Raw genomic sequence first — 21,271 nt, forward strand, 5'->3', positions numbered from 1 at the left:
CATGTCTCCGTCCCCCTGGTCACCATCACTGTCACCGAAGCCGAGCGTACGAATCTCTTCAACGACTTCCATCCCGCTGGTCAAAAGAGACTTGATGTGTGCCACCATCCTTTGCTCTTCCAAATTTGGATTGCGCTCATTTGTCCCGATCTCGGCCACCAGAGCCCAAACGACCACTTTCGGATCCATCTTACAACGCATACCTAAAAAACACAAAAACAACACAAATGTTAGCACAGAGTACAAATGCAAGACGAATTAGCATGAAATAATACGACTGCTACAACACAAATGTTAGCACAGAGTTCAAATGCAAGACGAATTAGCATGAAATAATACGACTGCTATGGTTACTCTCATAAACCCCATGTTAATGTTTGACGCTCCATAAGTCCTGAACGCGGCAACGTCTGACCGTCGCACTGTGTAGTTATCCTATTTAGGACTAGTGCTTTCCGAAAATGTATAGTTTAGCGTCAGACCGGCAGCAACGATGTGAAGTGTTACTTGTGAGTGTGAGTGATGGTGAGGTTATCACTATTATTTAAGAGTGAGTGAGACAGAGGGTATACTATTGTTTGAGAATAAGGGTGAATGATGATAAAGCTATCACTATTATTTGAAAGTAAGCGAGGGTGTGGTATCACTGTTACTTGACTGTGAGCGAGGGTGTGGTTTCACTATTATCCTCTTAACGTACAGATTTTCAACCGAAAGTTGTTCCATTTTTAATGTAATTATTTTTATTACTTTATTGCAATATTCACATAAGAACATTATAAATGGTGTTGACAACTCAACAATGAGATGAGTAAATGATTTCTTCAGGAGCACTATCTGGTGGAAACATAAAGAAACATTAGAAAACGTGTATATTCGACCTTTTAAAAGAAGAACGGGTAAAGGAAGCTAGGACGAGTATACTCGTCGTTTTAAGTTTTCGATAAAAATAAAAAGACGAGTATACTCGTCCTTTATGTTAAGTGGTTATTTGAGAATGAGTTGGTAATGTATCATTATTGGTCGAGAGGGAGAAAGAGAGAGAGAGAACTAGTATGAAAGGATCACTTTTGCTTGAGAATGATTCAAGGCGAGAACCAAAGTAGTATTTAAAGATGCAATACGATACCATAGTGTGACAAGTAGAATATAGTTTTTATTGTCTTATTTCTTCAAGAACTTAGCTTTTGTTTAGTCCAACATGAGGACCAACAGCTTATGGAAGTGGAGAATTACGCGATTATAAGGCGTAAAAAAAGTAGTATTTGTTTTACCTCATTTCTCCCTATTTACAAAACAAATGTATACCCTTTCAGTCTTGTAGACGCAGTGTATTGCTACAGCTATCAACTTCGAGGAGCGTGGGATGGATTTGCAGATGTTCCCAGTCCTCTGCACGCAAGACCTGGATTCGACCAAGGACATTACATCAATTATACTGTGGTAAGTTACACCTGGTACAGTTCGCAGAAAAAAAAAAACCTGCAACATAAGCATGTAAGTTTATTGTGAAACGACGAAGTCTTTTGCTCCAAAATAAGTATGCAGGGGAGGACGCCGAGGTTTCCCCTGGTGTGATTCGTGCCACTTAGACGTTATATTGATTCCCTGCACTGTTAGTTGTAGTTTCACAATAAACTTACATGTTCATGTTGCAGGTTTTTTGCTGCGGACTGTACAAACCAGAAGCTATCTCATTTTCTTTGGATAGTTCGTTATAAACAGTATTTCGGTATAGTATAACGAATTAGTGTTAAATAGTTCACAAAGCAATAATATTCATAAAGCATGCAACAAATATTCCAATAATAATTAATTCAAAGCTCCAAAGTATATTAGACCCTATATGTCGTCTGGAAGAGTATCTAAAAGTCACAATTATTATTTTTTTTTTTAAATTTTTCGTCCTACCCTGTAAGCTAAAGTAATGTATGATTAATTAAAATTAAAAGTTATGAAAAATTTGATGAAATAAAAATGGGGAGGAAAAGGAAGAAGCTTTAGAAGGCTCTAATATACATTTTTTTCTCCACAAACTCACATAGTCTGAAATCGAACCAGGAACCCCTCATACTAGGGGTGAGCGCTCTCTTTTTTTTTAAGATTCGTTCTGCTCTGAACGTCCCATATTTTAAAAAAATGCACTGTTAATTAGAAGATTATTTATTGTTTGTGTTCAGTGAGCGATAATAAACAAACTGTTAAACGTGACGTGCATACGAATCCTTCTTTTTATCAGGGTGTCATTTGGGGAAGGTAGGGTTAGCAACTTTCCCTCTGAGTTTGAGAAGCACATTCTTTTTCATAAATTGTATACTATACAGACTAAGACAGCTTGTAAAAGCCTGGGCTCTGCGATTATCATAGAACTGCTTTGCCTCACGTGTAATCAGGAGCGTCATTTCATATTTTGCTTGGGGGGGTCAAGACCCCTTGATATAAGTAAAATATCGCTCTTTCACTCATTTACTAGTATTCTATTGATAAAATCTATATAAATCTCAAACTCAAGAGGGGGAAATTGCCCCTCCCTACCCCTCAACCTAAATAACGCCCCTGCGTGTGATGCATCGGAAGAATTCGGAACAATTCGTGAAGCTGCGTTCCGAACGTATACCTGAGAAAACGTGAAATAACAGAAGTGCACCAACAATGTTGCCAAACTTTGAAGATACGGTGATCGACCAATAAAAATACAGCATTTAAAGAACTAAAATTCGAACGGTGACTATTATTCGAATTAAACGGTAACAGTAATAACAGCGAAAATATAAAACAACGACAACAAAAATAAACAAAACTAAATTTAGCAGCGATCCGACAACACTGTACACAAAGCAGATGTTCTTCGTATAGTGCGAGAGACGACAGTGGTTGGCAAAATTTCATGGATACGGATTGACAACCAGATCCATGATCTCACGTTTTATTGAATCCTGAAATCGGTAGATCTAGATCAAGCTTCACGACTCCTTGCGACCACTAAAATAATAATAATAATAATAATAATAATAATAATAATAATAATAATAATAATAATAATAATAATAATAATAATAATAATAATAATAATAATAATAATGTTATGGCGATGTACAATCTTCCCCCACTCCAACAAAACCTGAAATAACGATGCTGCTTATAATAAACACTTGGGGCCAGCATCTTGTAAGAACTTATTTGGTGGCGCCGCGTAGCGTAGTCGCTTACGTATTCGCCTTCAGTGCAAGCAGTCTCGGGTACGTTTCCCGGTGGGGGCAATCGGTCGAAAATATGTAAGAAGTTTTTTTCAAGCCAGCCATTCTAAATAAGCTTTTCCTGGGTTTTCCTTATTCACACCAAGCAAATGTCAGGATGGTACCTAACATATAGATCCCGGGGTGCTTCCTTTCTTCCCCAATCCCTTCTTCCTTCCCTTTTGCTGGATAGTGCGCTCGCCGAGAGACGTCATTCCTCAACACGTGACGGGCTAACATGGCCACAGATGTCGATAGCAAAGAAATCTAAAATCCTAAATCCTAAAAAACTTATTTGTTCTGGTTCTTTAAGGGAAAATTATACAGATATACATACGTAGGCTATAACACGTTTTGATATATATATATATATATATATATATATATATATATATATATATATATATATATATATATATATATATATATGTGTGTGTGTGTGTGTGTGTGTATGAATTTATATTACAATTTATTACTAAGACTTTTTTTTCTTTAACTACTAGGAAGGAGGCCTATTATTATGGGAAGAACTAGGTTGTCCAGCTGAGAAGCTTGCAGTAGGAGTTGCATTCTTTGGTCACTTATTCATTCTAGAAGATCCAGAGCAACATGATTTGGGTGCTCCAATTACTGGAGAAAATAGGCATAAAATACCGTACTTAGAGGTGAGAGCTACTATATTTTAAGTGAATAGTTGTACGTACAATGAATTTGTTATTAGTGGAAAGAATATGAAATCTTATTGCAGCCGTTGAAAAAAAAATTAACAAAAATTTCTCAAACAGTATTTTGTTTATACTTAGAGTCTTGTATAATCAAATTTTATGGGACCGATCGTGATTTGGTTCAACGAAAATTCGGTTAAAGCGGAATAAAAGTATTTCTGTATGTTTGATATATTTTTATACATTTTCTGCGTGAAAAAAAAAATGTTGTTGGCAACATATGATTCCTTCAAGACTGAGCAAAGCTAAAGCCGTACGAGAAAATTACTTAAATGAAATGAAATCTTTGAGCTTTACGTCCCACGCTTATGCCGGTTAGGCTAAAGGAGACGGTGATGATGAGTAATGAACGAAATGGTGGAATGAAGAAAATGGGAGGAAACGGGAGAACCCCGAGGAAACCCACGCACGCGGTGTTTGTCCACCACAAAGTTCACTTGGCGGGGGCTGGGATCGAACCCGGGACCCCAAGCACCAGAGGTGAACGCGCTACCATTGAGCCATTCACACTAGAAATGTTTCAAATGTCAGAAACAGTTTGGTAAGGAAATGTGTCTCAATTACTAAAAATTAAGGGTACAGAAAAAGCCTACAAAGGAATAAGAGTTGTATAGTAACCTTATATTTATTCTTGCGTAATTACAATTACTTTTCTGTCTTACTGACTGACTTAATATTGAACATTTTATTTTATTTTATTTTTCAGATTTGTAATACAACTTATTCTCAAGTTGGCTGGCACAGAGAGTGGGATAGTGAGGGTCTTGTTCCTTATGCTTATAGAGGTAATTATTCCTGTTACGTAAGACTAATTTCCATTAAATGCAATCATTTTATAAAAGTAGTAAATATATATTGTGTGTAAATGTGTTTCCAAAGCCCGTGGTAAGAAATGATGCGTCCTTTGGAATTATTTCATTTTATAGAGACGAAACATTTAAACACGTTATTTCATTTTCTTAAATAATAATAATAAAAAAAAACTGTAAACACCTTTGCACACGAAGGTCACCCAACGAAATAAGGGAAGAAATTAATCAAATCATTGACAAACTCACTACCTACTTGCACACTTATCAAAAGGCAAATATATTTTGCTTACGTCTTACATATTAATTGTTCACTCCAGACCCAAAGAACTCTTATATCGTAGAGTCGCTCAGTACAGTAATCCTTATAATATTCATTAATAAGGGATTATTGATCATAATATTGCTGATGTTAACCTTTCAGTAATTTCTGTTACAGTATATCAAGTGTAATAATAACAGGAGTTCGAGACAAAAGAACACTACACAATGCTTTCATAACCTATCACCTCGGTATATCAAGGAATCCCTTTTCTTTATGTAGCAAATCATTGTAACTTAGCCTTTCTAACTATATACTATTCAATATTCTTTAAGGTTTTGAAGGTTCTAATATTTCCACAATCGAATACGCATCAGGAAGAAATACATTTTTATTTAATTTAACTGGAGAATAATAGTTCGTGTTCTTCATATTTCCTGAACAGTTCTAACCTTCTAATATTGTAAAGAGATCAGTGTTTATTGATCATTGATTGGTATTGATTTCCTACCCATCGATCTATTAATTCACTGAAAACTGAAAAACATTAATTATCATGAGGAACTGTCATTAATGTTGTAATACTATTGTTTCTTTTAATTACATAAAACTGTTTTGGTTGCGCTAAGAATAACAAACACACAGAAAGACAGTCCTCACTAATGAAATCATCTCTGTCTGAGAATCCAGGCTATATTTTCTTCCGTAGTTTTGTAATTTTCTTACTAAATTAAAAAAGTGTTTGTTTACGCTTATGTAACAAATTATGTCAATGTGTATTTTTTATATAATAAAACTGAGACAATTCCTTTCCCGTTTATTCAACCTCAAGTACCTGTCAGCACGTGACCCTAGTCTGCAACATTACCAGGAAATTTTAAACTTTAAAACCCAGGGACACCCGGAAGCAGGGAGTTAGTCAAAGTTTATGAAGTAAGTCGGACAGCTGAAGTCGTAGTGAATTGGTAAAGGAAATCCGTCGCGCACAGTCAATTCTCCGGTAGTTTAACGATTTTCTATTTCGGCTAATTCTAGCCCAGTGGCTAGAGAGAAACTCGCAACTTGATAGCAATTTGTCCACCGATTTTTGAGGATCAGACGTTCATCTGCTGAATGTTCAGGGGATTGACTGCAATGAAATAAACCACGTTAGTAGGGATCGTCTTGCACTAATATGGGGGAATGTCTCTTAGCTGTTTGCATCATGAAAATATTTTGCTGTGACTAAACAGACTGTTCTTGTATTCATATAATCTATACATTTAACTAGATTATTTCAGAAAAACTGCACGTTTACACGTACAGACTTGTTAACTTTGTTACTTAACATGTAGTTGACGTTGTCCTGTGTCAGTGGCGTAGCCAAGGGTCTTACCCGGCACGAAACAGGACTAAATTCAGTAGTTAGATGAGGTCTGATCACCATATTTTCTCGCACAGATCTAGTTTATACAAACGGTATCGCCAAACTAAAATACTGGGTCCTGATAGCAGAAATTTGGCGACTTCATATATATATATATATATATATATATATATATATATATATATATATATATATATATATATGCGTGTGTCTCTTTTTAATAAGTTTTTGGCTACTCTACTGTCCTAGAACAATAGTACATATTTGTCTATTAAAAACATGAGTAACATTTTGAACTTTGACTTCAAAATGGACTCTTAGGTAATATATTAACTTCGTATATTAAATTTAATTACCTGAAAGCAGTTCATGGTAAAACACATAATTAAACTTATTTTTCAGTTATCAGCAGGGGTAAAAGTGGATCTGAAAAAGTAGGGGGACGCATCGTCGCCCTGTGCCTATCTTTTTCCATTGTAATTTTGTTAGAAAGTGGGAGGACAATAAGGATATTTCCTGGAAGCGGGAGGACGGCGTTCCCCCACAATTTTACCCCTGGTTATCAATATTATTAATTTAAAATTTCAGCGGTTCCAGACCCTCTGAGCTTCTTCGGTTAGCCTATACAGTTTTACTATTGTTATCCTGTATACCAATTTACACTTCAATAAAAGGTAACTACAGTAGAAATCTGTATAGAATTTTTTTTTTTAAAGTTATAGCATTTCTTCATAATATCCACTGGAAAAAATTAGGGGACCTTCTGAAATTGGATGATGGTTACAAGTACTCCGAAGCGATGCGAAGCAAAGTGAAAAAGTTTCTTGAAGCAAACCCTGCGTAACTGGTAGGCTCTCAAATGTATATATATAAATTTAATCTATAGCCGACCTAGTTTGCTATCTTCAATCATAACATCAAAGAGCATATATATAGAAAAGAAAGGCACTAGATTCGTAGATGCAGATTGTAACACATAGGAGGATATACTATAGGTCTGAATAAATCTTTGTAAGCATAAAGTGTAATATTATCTTTTCAGATGAGGAATGGATAGGCTACGAAGATCCTGCAAGTATAAGGTTCAAAATGAATTTTATTAAAGAGAAAGGCTATGCCGGCGCAATGGTATGGGCAGTTAATTTGGATGATTTTTTGAATAGCTGCGGAGGAGGAATTAATCCGATGTTGTCTGTTGTGCAGGAGGAATTAGGAAACTATACAGTGCCTAGAAGAAACCATGTAAGTAATAGTTCAATCAATAGATGAATTTGGTGTATACGTAAAAAGGAACAGCTCAGATGTTAGTCTTTTCTCATTGAAAAATTAAATAGGTTTAATCTCTACAATAAATATAAAGAAATTATATAATTTTAAATGCATGTCGTTTAATTAGTGTCTGCTCCCTAGAGAGGACAGTGCCAATAGCTCGATCCGAGAGTAATTTCAAGAATTATTTTTGAATTACGGACAGAAACGATTTTTCAGGGGAATTGTTATTTCATTTCAAACAGATAAATTGGGTAGTGTTTTATAAAGATATATTGGGGGACAATTTCCTCCTCAAAGTTATAAAAAAATACTTCAAGTTTTTGAAGATACAGGCGTGTAGGTAATGAATATGATATCCCCCTAGAGGTTCAGATTTCCGTCCGAAATCGGTAGAACACTGAATTAGGGATAGCTTGTAAAATGTAGAAATTGTGGAACGTCCTGCAGATAAATTAGGAACATCCTTGAAACGTTTATGATCATCAAAAAGACAAAAGTATTTTGTCTGCTTGAGGATCACAGATTCGTTGTCGATGTATTTATATTTTACAGGGATTTTCATCCAAAGTGAACGAGTTTATATGTAGATACTTAATAGGAATGCAGGTTCCTTTATACGAGTGATTATTGAACCAACAGCGGAAGACTGATAAACAACTTATCAGGATCTGCTTTTATAAGTGCAGCAGATGAATTTGGACTAACTTTCCCAGAATCGTTTTGAAAAATTATGAGATATATCAGAAGCCAGTTGACTTTGCAATTACTGAATTAATCATCGTCATCATCATCATAGGCATTCTGCCATTATTGACAGGCCACTGGCCGCCACTGAGAAGCGTTCATGTTTTACGGCAGTGTTCGAAGTGGAAAAAAAAACAGGCGGTGTGTCTTATTACGATTTTTACTCGACATACCGGCTATCTAAATGTTGAGATGCAGTGAGAATATGCCTAAAATATTGCATTTCTATTTACATAATGACTGAAAACCATTGGAGAGTCCCTGTAGTAACGGGGGGGCGGAGATATGGAGGGATTTTGATCCCCGGCAATAACTCTCTAAAAAAATACAATTATCCCTTTATGTTCTATTGTACAGAGTTACACACAAAATGCTTAAAAGCCGAGTAAGGATATTAACAATTTCTTCCGGGAAACCTTTCGGTTCCCTCCCACTAGACTGTGAGGTATTTCAAACCCCCGGAAGGGCCACCCCCCTCAAAGCAGACAACCCCTAAATCCTCCCATGCTCAAAACGCGGCATTTGTGTGCATTAAGGCAAGAAGACACACACATACATACATAACAAAGAAACAATTCAATATGACACATCAAAATATAAACTAGATGAACTTCTTTGAAGAAATGTCATTTTAAAAACAAAAGATAGGAAAAGATAACAAAAATGTCGGTGCTGTTAACGTAGAAATTATTTCTACATAAGAAATAAAATCTTACGTGCACGGCTATTCGTCAATTACTGTGTATAAAAATGAATTTATTAAAGGTATCTAGCATCTACTTTCCAGTGACGGTATGTTTTAATCATTGAAAAAACAGAGACAGTATGCCTTCATCACTGACAAAGCAGAGGCGGTATGGCATACCACCGCAGACCGTCTCACTTCGATCACTGCTCTACGGTCTTCAGACAACCTCTTCGTCTTCACGTATGATTTTTCTGTTTTGATACAGTTCATCAATTGTAGCCCTCTTCGTTCCCGTCACATACGAGGATGGCGTCCCTCGGCGACTATATAACCCGGGAAATAAATAAATAAATAAATAAGTGGGGAGGGAAGAGAGGAATTGGGACGGAATGAAGCAGCCTAAGACCTTCATGTTAGATATAATCCCGGTATTTGTCTGATATGAATGAGGCAAATCCAAGAAAAACCCTCACTTAAGGTGGCTATCCTGCAAAGTCTTCCCCTTTCGGACTGAATATCCCACTGAACTAGTTAACGAAGAAACAAAAATCTTTTTGATAGAATACCGAACCGGTTTTAAAATCGAAATCGGTTTGATAAAAAACTGAAATTATTTTTAAATAGCAAATTGAACAAGTTTTCTCAAGTTTTGAAAAGAAGTTTCTATGCCCACCACTATTTAGGACACTGAAAGCTTGTGCAAAATTGAACATATCCACTACTACTAGCAGGGTTTTCGAAATTCCATTGTAGGCATTAACGTTAACATTACGACCAGTTTATCCCTGTATATATACATACATATCTATGAGTCTACATGTTGGTAATATAATGGGCCAATAAAGCCTGAGTGCAGTATGGTTCATAATTTATATATAGTATGTTTAGAAATTCGCTGATCAAACTCCGGGAGGTGATTTCTAATATCCAATGGAAAAAAGTCCTAATAAATGTAGGTTGACAAAGCTATATTTCAGTTTAGGACCAAAAAGTAACTGATTCTTTGGATGAAAGTTTCGAGAAGCAGAAATCACAGAACTGATCCAGATTGTCAGATAGTATTAAGTTATTTTCTTAACTGCTAATGGAAGTAAACTTACCATGGGTGAAAACAAAACTTCGTATCACGGTTTTTTTTTTTTTAATGTGTTAAGCATTATAATATCTATAATAACTACGGTAATAATCAGGGCCCGGATCTTGTTGACAAGTCAACTTTTTTCTGTTACGCATAGGACAAGGCAAGTTCAAATAAAAACGTTATCCATCAACTCTAGGTTCTAAAAATATAGTTTTTTAGGGTCAACTTTTGGTCACTTTTTGCTGTTTTGAAGTTTCAGGTCATTTTTTAATATTTTAAGGCAACTTTTAGGTCACTTATGGTCTTTTTATTCTTTTTTTTTTCTACATAAGGAAATCTTTAAATGAACACGGTTTACGGATGTGGAAAAGACGAAGTTGAATAATCTCTTTTCTTACTTCCTGACTATTGGAGTGGAAAAACTGCATTCTTAACAAGCTAATGAAAACTAAACTGTAGCTGGTTAACGAAAGGCGGGGGTTGGTAGGGGGCCAAACAGATAGTTTTGGGTTATTGACCACAAAGAATGTGATCACGTGAATAACCAAAAATGCATTAGGAGGCGTACAAGGGTTTTAAACAGGTTTTTATCTATTATTTTCATGTAGTCTAAACTTGCTAAATTTTATTGTTTAAGTGTGCTTCCTAAAACTCGGGAGTGAATTGACGCTTTCAATACTTACAATGCCGTACAATGGACTGATCAATAGAAATAAATTATCAATGGACTGCAACTAACTGAAACAAAACTTTTTGAATATGAGTGAGAAATGTTAATTAAAAATCCAATGGATATTTAAAAATGTCATTTAATGAAATAAAAGTTTGAGAAAACGTAAGTTTTAAAGTCAATTTTTGTTATTTTTAGGGTCATTTTACAGGAATTTTAGTGTCATTTTATAGGTCACTTTTTAAAAATTTTTAGGTCAACAAGATCCGGGCCCTGGTAATAATAATTGAATAGTGATCTCAACCTACCAGGTTAAGCGCTTCTGATTGGGTACAGAAAAATATAAGTTTAAGCGAGAACTTTACATTTAGAATTCTGTTTGTCATTCGGATCTCAATTCTCCTTAGATTTGTTCGTCTCGATGGCAATAAATGCAGCAGAACTTACGCCAAGAGTTTTTTTTTTTTTTTTTTTTTTTTTTTTCATGAAATGGATATAGCCCTTTTTAAGTATTTACCTTGAACTTCCCTCAACGATGAGTTTTTCAATTGGAGCTATATTTCTACAGATAATTTCTTTGGGGGCAATACCCGCTTGTAGAAAAATCTATTTTTTTCTATGTAATCGAAACCAATTATATCTAAAAGTGCTTTGCTTACTGACAACTTTATATTGCAAAAGAATGAAGACACTTCAGGAGCATAAGACCAGGCGCAATAGAAAAGACATTTGTTTTCCAAGTTTGCTGGTACGTCAATACCATTTTACTTGAATATTCGATTGAACATTGTTCCAGCGAATAAATCCGCTTTTATTTCCTTACCTCCAAGGTCTCTCAATCTCTCCGATAAACACCAACTTTATGAAGACATTTATGTGAGTGTGTGGAGGGGAAGGATTGCGTGTTCCACACAAATTTAGAGATATGTCGGTGGTAGTTCACTGCCAGAAGGTTTACGCCTACCCAATTCCTCTAAATGGAATAGTCAAACGAAGAGTTTTCTGGGAGGAAAGGCAGCAGTTCTACAGTAGCCAAGTTGGCAGAAATCATAGTGATTGGTACGGCAACTTGGACATTTAGTCCCAGGCCTGGTCAGAGTGGCTTTAACGCCTCGGATACTACGGGATGGAAGGCAACGAGAAACCATCACTCTATTTTTCCTCGTTTGCTGATAGCAGAAAGAGAACTTTATATACTATGGTCTCTTGAAGGTCAAAATATTGTTCCGGAGATAAAATATTGTAATATACCATTACAGTTGAAAGTAATGGCAATTTTTTTTTACGCACCCTGTACCTAGCAATTTTTTTTTAATTCAATTTCGGTTTAGTTACACAATTTACTTACTCTCTTTACTTCGAATTAAATATAATAAACCCAAAGGTTTTGTTAGTAACCATATTCCCACTGTATAATATATTTATTTATATTTTGATTGAGTGTAAATCCCATTTACGGATATATAACTTGAATAGTTACAAGGTTTACCATTCTGACGTCATACCAAAACATAGTTCCGTTATTGGATATAAATCTCCTTAATTTCAGACCAATGTAGATTTTGGCCAGGTACCTAATCTTTCCCTCACCCCTTCTCACTAGTCCATAGTCACTTTCAGATCCGGTTATATCTGGATTTGCCAAATTTCCATTCGCTTTGTAATTTCCGCGGCTAAAGTTTTCTTTCTGATTGGAGGAATTCTCTTACCTCTGGCTTTTTCGGCGCAATGTTATCAGAATAATAGAAGACACCTTACGATACGCAGCTTATATTTTCGCCTACCTATCTGCGTTAAAAGAACTAGGATTTTAATAGAGTTCAGGTAAAAATATGATTTAATTTCATAATTGAACACTGAAGGCTGTGTAGGAGCCCCCAAAACAGTGAAAAAAGCTACATTTTCCGTAAAGAAACAATAAGTTAGTGAAGCATCCAGTTCTGTTTTTCTAGGAAGCCATGTTTGCTGCCCAGCTATAATAGCAGAAGTGAAAGAGTGACTTTATTTTTTTTTGTTATTCCAAACTCAAGTAGGGATTAGGGAAATTACGACCTGATTAGTGCATGTTGGTCGTGTATACAGTAAATGTGATTTATCATTATTTATTTCGTAATTGCATGTATGTAGTAGGTTTGATAGTACTGTAAATAATCATAATGGCAGCTTAAGTTAGCTTAAAAGGGCTCCTATCCCCTTTTCCAAATTGAACCAGTTTCTAGCGGGGGAATGGGTTAGTTATTGTTCGTTTTAGGGCCTTTTCCCCTTTCAGGGGAAGGGTCCCTCCATAAACCTCGTTAAGGTGCCCCCCGGGCATCAATTTTTGGCAATCATTATGTAAACAATTGGTCAGGTCAATTAGACCTAGTGTTACCTTTCTCATTTTTGACCCCCTTTAAATTAAATAGAGCCGACTGTATATATCGACGAGGGAGTAATGTATTTTAAATTTAATGTGTTAGGTTATTTTCGTCAACATGCATGTAACTAAATGGTGCATGTTTAGTTTAGTTAGTTGTCTTTATGTATAGTACTAACAGTGGTGTATGTAGTTAGTAGTTTTGTGTGAGTGTGTGAATTTTCGATTTGGACAGTGTATAAATATGCTTTAATTTAGTACCATTTTGCTAACATAAATAAACCAGAGTAAATATTAAATTTCTGATTAATAAGTACAAGTATAGATTTCAGTACACGGTAAATTATGCCTCCACTACAGCGCCACAGCGTCCGGTTTCGGTACTCAATAGTTTGTTGACAGTACGACATCGCATGACTTAGTGATTTAGATTGTTTGATTTTGGACAGTTATTCTCAAATTACTTCCCGTGGACATGGTTTTCGGTTCGGATGAGTATACCTTCGTATAAAATAGCATGAGATCTTACTGTACTGAAAATTTTAGCTTGCTAGGTCCAGTAGTTAATGAATAATCCGCTGAAATAAAGAACACCTATTTTCTTAATAGAAGTAAAGTCCATATGCTGTTACTGTTCGTTTAAAAATGTAGGATTAAATTCTCTTTTCCCGTGGCTGTAGAAAATTCCATTGTTGCTTCAGTTTTATCAACAAATCAGAAATAGATTAATCGTTGACAATTTAACTTTCCGTAAATCCATGTATGATTTTTTTTTTAAACCTGCAAGGTAAATACAATTTGGGTGCTTCGAAATAAAGAGTACGTGGTTCGATGAATGTGATCGTGTGGTGGTTTGAGCGTGATAGATTGTGATAGTTATATATATATATATTTATTACTGCGTAACGTAAATATGTGTATGGCCTGCGTGTAAAATGTACGAAATAGGGTGTTTATAAAATATTACTTCGTGCGAAAATTAGTAGATAATGAATGAATGTAATGATATGTTAATAATATGATATATAATATGAATGAAATGATGACCCCTATATTTAAATGGATAGGCCTAGTGAATTTTATATAGTGAAAATATGAATATGTTTACGAAGAAAGAAAGAAAAAAAAAATCTCTCGCGTTTTGACTTCCACACCAGTGCATTCATCCAACCGAGTTTGCTACTTGGATAGTAAATTATAGTTGGGAATTGTGTGTTACTTTGCATTTATGTACCTCCTAACAACAGCCCCAGATCTTAAGCCTTTCAATAGATAGAGTAGCATCATGTGGGAATTACTTCTAAAGGTTGACAGAAATGATAATTAAGAAAACCAACTGCTATATCCTGTGATCATCGAAAAGTACAGGTTTCGGTCATTTGTACCTTTAGCATTCATTGCCTCTCCGAGATTTTTTTTTTTTTTTTTGTTGTTTACCTTATTTATTTATTGTGCAGTGTTCATATAACTCAGTTCGGACTATCCGATTAAATTAACTGCTACTAAATTAATATTTATGTTATAGCGTACCCGGATGTCGACCCCTAGTCCCCTTAAGTATTTTCATTTCTTTTCTTAGTTTAATTAGACGAGGGAAATTAACGACATCCCAGACGGTGGCATGTCTGCGCTGGGTAGCCATCGGTGAAATTTGGCAATAGAAGTCACCGATCCAAAATTCAGTTTATTTAATTTTTTTTATTTTGGCAAATTCTCATTAGGGATATCTTAGCTATTACTCTAATTTCATTACTATTCTGGAATCTTCTAGTTTCCAAGAGGTCGGATGATTTTTTTTTTTTTCTTGAAATTCTAAATTAGCGCCTTCTCTAACCTTCCGGACGATATCCGGGAACCTGCTGGTTTGGGCCGGATACGGGGATCGGATTTCAATCTTACAACCAAACTCTTGTGGGATTGGGATCTGATGGACACAGAACTTGCATCCTTGGCAGCAGGGCGTTCCTTGAGTCTACGTATTTGAGTAGACCACCCTTTTGGCATGTTAAGAATATTTTGGCTATGGATTTGTTGAGATAGAAATTCGACTTTCGTCTTTGTAGCGTTAGTTATTTCCCACTTAAGTCTTTGGCGCCACTATTTCTTCGTCTTCCTTCTTCTCTATCTCTCTCTGTCTTCATTACTTCGAGATTTTTTTTTTTTAAATTTCAACCTCCCCCCCCCCCCGATTTCTGAAACTCATGAAAACGTACAATATTCATATAACTTATTTCGATCGTATGTACTAACTGAGACATCGAGGGATGCAATTCGTGGAGGTATTGCAGCACATCTCGGGACCATTTTCGCGATATTCAATCCACCACGGGAGAAATTGACGGGAAGGTACACTATGCTTTTAGATTCCTAGAGACCTTTGTTATTCATTGATCATACAACTTATATCAAATGGATTACTGATTTCTGGTTTTTTATTTCTATTGATTGGTCATATAGTGTGTATGTATTATTAGTCTGGGCCCACTAGTTTCCAATAACATTGATTTTTTTTATATATACATCTATATATATGTACTTACATAGTTTTAAAAGTTACGTGCCTGCTCTATTTGTTGCATTTTCCACTTCTTATGTCAACTTATTAAATAACACCAACATTTTTTTTTCATATACGCGGATCTTTAGTAAATTGAAAATGATTATTGATTATCGGGTTTATACATATAAAATATAATGTTGCAACCTTATGAAGGAAAAAGGTGAATTTTGATAGTCAGGGTTTTGTTTTGTCTTTGAGCCAAATAAATATAAATATTTATAAAATATGAATACTTGTCGAATATGAACGGTTATGTAGAAGTTAAACGTCGACGAAATATTAAGATAGATATTAAAGTGAAATTTATTGTATTGAATAATATGAATATATATATATATACGAGTATGTATGTAATGGGCTCGGTATTTACCCTGGTTTTATTTAGGTTGCCATAGGTTTTTGACACCCGACCTTTACCAACTATTTGTGACATATAGCGTTACCGCGTATATTGTAATAAATTACATTTTGTTGAGTGGTTACTGATGTCTGTAACTATTAAAGTTGAATATAATGTTAAATACCGCATGTGAATAAAACAAGTAGCGGGTCGTAAGATAAATAAGAATAACCCTAATCCTTACCCAAATTTACTTTGCGAGTGAAATTAGCAACCTACGAAACAGTGCGCCTCTCCAACGACTTTTTCCATCAGTAAAACATGGAACAAATCCTTCCCCTACGATCGGACACCAAACTATTCAGTATCTAGAATTTTTGACTACAAGATCTATACTAGGGAAAAATTTAGTGATCTTAACTTCAACGAACTAAAATCTGTTTAATAAGTTAATGAGAATACCGGAATATGGAAATGTGTTCCCAATATCTGTGACTGGATTTGATAAGTTTTCCTTAATATTGACAAACTTTGAAATTTTAGATAAAGTGCGTCGAGTGACGAAATGAGAAATATAAATATATATGTGATATGAAGCGACTATTTGTCTATAGCTAAAACAAAAACAATTAAACACTCTCATGGACACAAACCACAGTGCGAAAAGAGAGTTGGAAAAAGGAGCTATTATCGATGTGAGAACAAAGACTCATAAAATCGTCGAAATGTCTCCTCTTGGGACAGAGACCTAATAAAATGTTACTAAAGTGTTTTTTTTTTTAGAATGATTAACCAATTATATATATATATATATATATATATATTTTTTATTTTTTCTTTCTTTTTCCGCAACGATATATATAGATTCATTACACTGAATCCTAAATGTATTGATCTTTGAATTTTTTTTATTTTTTGTCTTTCATTTTTTTTCTTTTCCTTTTGTCAAATTCTCTTTTATGTAATGCAACTTTTAATATATATATAGGAAGAGAAATGTGTTATTTGGTCTTGATAAAATTAGCGAATTTCTATGCATGTTAATGAAACATTCTTTCCATGTATTAAATTTTTTCCCTGTTATGTCCAACTAATTTTGCTTTTATTGAAATGTAATAAATGTATATAGTAATGTAGTTAGGTTAGTTTAATTTAACTAAATACAACCCGAAGTATACATTGTCCTGTATGAATGTGTGTGTGAGTGAAATGTAGGTTTAGTATTAAGTGCATCCATTATTTTGACATATATGTGTGATTTAATATAATTAATGGTAGTTATCAATTAAACTCATTGAATGTTAATACTAACTTAAGTTGGCTCTATGAAGGAAGTAAAAAGGACTGAAGTAGCCTGAACGAATGATCATCATGAGAGAACTGTGAAAGTCAAAATCTTCGACACATATGTGATACTCTGATTCTTTTTTTTTTTTTCCTGTGGTCGTTTCTAACATGCCATCAACTTCGTCGTTCATTTTTCAAATATTGAGTATTAGTCTAGAACTTCTGGAAATATTGAAAAAACGGTAAACTTAAACTTTCTCATCTATCTCCGAGCTAGATTGGGATAATTTGGTAGTTTGGGTTAAATGGATCTAGATCGGGGATGTATGGGTTAACATGTGTCTACCGTTGATCACCTTAATACCAGACATTCACCCAATAGCTATTGGAAATGATCACAATTAGATAATTATTCACTTTCCTTTACCATATTCCTTAAAATATCTAGTAACAGCTTCCCCTTTATCACCTTCTTACGTTACATCTTTCCTCTTCTATCTTCTTTTTCTTTTCTTCATCTTCTTCTTCTATTTTTAATAAAACTGGAAGGGGGGTCGTGACTGGGAATTCTATATGTAATAAACACGGTCATGTATTTATTTATTTTATTTTATTTTATTTAGAAGTCCGATAAAAGTTTTCTCGTTGCAATCGAACCTAGTATGTTCGAAATAAGAAATGGAAATTATATTCCAATGTAATTAGGCATAAGCTGATAGCTTCATGAACATCCCCACCAGGGGTGAAGGGTTCCCACTCACGACTTATTTCTGTGCATCACTTTTGTTGCAGATTTTTTTTTTTTCCAATCAGTTGTAGATTGACGCACAGCGACAGGATTCGTTGTTATGGCAACGGTGGTTGGCTGTGGCAACGGCCCCTCTCCCCTTTTATGCCAGTTTTAATATTCCCTCATCCGGATCTCTGGGAAGAGGATGTCTCGGAAAGGACTATTGGAAGAGAGAGAGTGTGGCAATGAAGTGAAGATAGAGAAAGAAGGACAAGAAAGAGAAAGAATTTAAGGATAGGGACGTGCAACGTACGCAGCATGTTTCAGCGAGGGAAGTTAGAAAATCATAAAGAACAAATAAATAAAATAATTGGACTTGGTTGGATCCCAGCTCACGCCAATTGGCCTTTAAGGTGAACAAACACCGTGTGCGTGGGTTTCCTCGGGTCTTCTGTTTCCTCCCACTTTCTTCATTCCACCATTTCATCATTTCTTACCATCACAGTCTCCTTTAGCCTGGCCGGCATAATCGTGGGACGAAAAAAACTTAAAGATTTCAACTTAAAAACTATATTCTTTCATTTTAATTACCTCAAAATAGGACGAGCCGTAGTCATATATAGATTTGAGTAGTAGTATTCGTGTATTTCTGCGGTAATTCATTGTAACATTTTTAACTACGTTTTTTGAATTTAATTATTTGAAAATGGATAATGATGACTGAACATGAACATGCTTTCCCTATATTAGGATAAATTCAGAATTCGATTTTTTATTATTATCATTATTTAAGCATGATTTAACCTATAGTGTATTCAGGGTCAAAGGTTTGGGTACAAAACTACAGGGTTTCCCGTAAGTTTTCATACATAAAAATAAAATACTTCTTTATGAAAGCCATTTTTATGTACTTATATTTAGCATGTTATAATGGTCCCGCGTAGTGTAGTCACTAACTTTGGTGCGAGTGGTCCCAAGTTCGATTCCCAGTCTGAACACTCAGTCGAAAATGGGTAACAGTCTTTTTTTTCAGGCCAGTCATTCTGAGTGAGGTTTTCTCTAATTCTTCATTTACACCAGGCAAATAGCGGAATGGTACCTAACATAGAAGTCCCAGGTCGCTTCCTTCCTCCCTCTTCCCCAGATAGTGTACTCGCCGACAGACGTTATTCCTCATACATGACGGACTTAAGGCCCTAGGTGCCAGTAATGCTCAGAAATATGCATAAATAAATAAATAAAACATGTTATGTTATTCAGCAGTGGGGGATACGTACTCATCGAAACGTAGGGTACTCATGTAGGATATATTACGTAAATAAAAATGGTTTATACGACACCCTGTAGTTCATGTAATGCATAAAGTTTTTAAGTTTATGAATATATAGTAATTTTTCTTGTGTACATCATACTAATGAAAAATTTATTCCTTTTTGCAGCATTGAACGTTCTGAAGTAAATGGGTCTGCCATGATACTATTCCTTACAGTCCAAGTTATCTAAAGACATGAAGTCCTCTTTGATTGTTAGTTTATCTATTTGTATATACTTCAATAAAATATTCCGAAGCAAGCTAAATTTTGTGTCATATATTTTAATTGTGAAAATTTTAATTAAAAATACTATAACACCATGCAGTTCTATAAGCAACTTTCTGTGGGAAAAATCATTTGCAGTATTAAAATTCATTTCCTGCCATCTGTAATGTTAATCGACCGTTAAGGGCTGACGAAAAGGTTATTTTGGAGGTTTATTATCATAATTACATTGTCTTTAACAAGACCTCCCCGAAAATTCCTAACTCAGCATACATTTGTGCACTTTCTAAATAAAAATATACTACTTTAATAGGGAAATGATTAATGTTCCAAGAAAATTTGATCTTACACTTCATCTGTACTCTTTCTCTTACAAAAACAATCTATAGAGGTAACCAAGAAAGTTCTATCGCATTTTCACCCACTATCTCCGAACATCGATATGTCGTCTAAGAGGTACCCGGAAGATCAAAGATAGTCCCCATCAGCACTAATGATCTTCTACCAACGTTCTGGAAGGTCATGGATTTCATCATAGAAGAACTTGGTGGGCCGTGAAGCGAAGAAAGTATCAAGTACATTTTGCATCTCTACTAGGAATTTGAACTGGTGTCCTCTAAGGTAATTTTCCAAGGAATGGATCAGGTCATAATCGGATGGTGCAATGTCCGAGGAGTATGGCGGGTGCAATAGTGTTTCCCATCCAAGCCTTAGAATGGTGTCCCGAGTCATCTTAGCACGATCTAATTGCACGATAACGCGAGCAATCCACCAAACACACAGGATAACCTTCTTCTGGTGCAATGATGGTTTCGGCTGTTCTGAAACCGGTTCATGGGATGCTAACCAATGATGACGGCGCCGTACAGCTTCGTACAGGACTCACATCTCATCACATGCCAACACCCTGTTCAGAAATGGCTCCTTCCTCACATGAGACAGTAAACAAACAAGGTGTCTGCTCGTGTTATTTTCTGGCCCGGAGTCAAATCATGTGCTACACATCGACCCAACTTGTACTTCTTCCCAAATTGATAGAGGTGCTGCCGAATGGTTTCACCATTCACATTGAATTGTAGTCCCAGCTCCTCACATGTCTGGCCACTGTTGCCTCAATTGCTGCCTGAAGATCTTCATTTTGTACATATGTTGGGGTTCCAGCACATTGTGCGTCTTCGAGTGTGTCGTCAACATCTTTAAATTTGTTAAACCACGGCTGCACTGTCCGCATAGTCACGACACACTCACCAAAGCCCTGGCATATGTTACGCCCCACTGCAGCAGCGTTTGAAATCAGTTTGAACTCGTACAGCATATACGGCCTTATGAAGCTCTGTGGAGGTCTCATGTTCACTCTGTCCTTACGCAAGTTCTTGGTGTAACTAAACTGCAGGAACCAGATAGTACGTTGGATATACCCACACTAACAACTGACTTTCGCCTTATCTCTATTCGCCTTCAACTCACGATGTGAGAATCAATGGAAGACAGACCTCCACAAAAAGCGACAGAACTTTCTTAGTTACCTTTATAGTTCTATCATTTTTCCTGAAAATATAGGTGGAAATATTTTACAATTGCTTATCGTATTTTCAGGTCTCCAAATC

The 21,271-nt window shown here is 35.4% G+C and overlaps 1 protein-coding gene across 1 annotated transcript in view; it reads left to right on the top strand.

The window, feature by feature from the left end:
• LOC145680364 (endochitinase-like) overlaps positions 1 to 19,704 on the top strand; it is a 37,220-nt gene extending 17,516 nt beyond the window's left edge. The window contains exons 6-10 of the mRNA XM_081750778.1: positions 1,317 to 1,443; positions 3,740 to 3,901; positions 4,668 to 4,746; positions 7,441 to 7,640; positions 19,566 to 19,704. Coding sequence (XP_081606904.1) covers positions 1,317 to 1,443; positions 3,740 to 3,901; positions 4,668 to 4,746; positions 7,441 to 7,640; positions 19,566 to 19,571 — 574 coding nt within the window. The 3' untranslated portion in view covers positions 19,572 to 19,704. The remainder of the gene's footprint in view (positions 1 to 1,316; positions 1,444 to 3,739; positions 3,902 to 4,667; positions 4,747 to 7,440; positions 7,641 to 19,565) is intronic.
• Positions 19,705 to 21,271: the final 1,567 nt, after the last annotated feature.

The sequence above is a fragment of the Thermobia domestica genome, chromosome 3 (genome assembly GCF_964235325.1).
Source record: "Thermobia domestica chromosome 3, izTheDome1.hap1.1, whole genome shotgun sequence".
In the NCBI taxonomy this organism is placed as follows: domain Eukaryota; kingdom Metazoa; phylum Arthropoda; class Insecta; order Zygentoma; family Lepismatidae; genus Thermobia; species Thermobia domestica.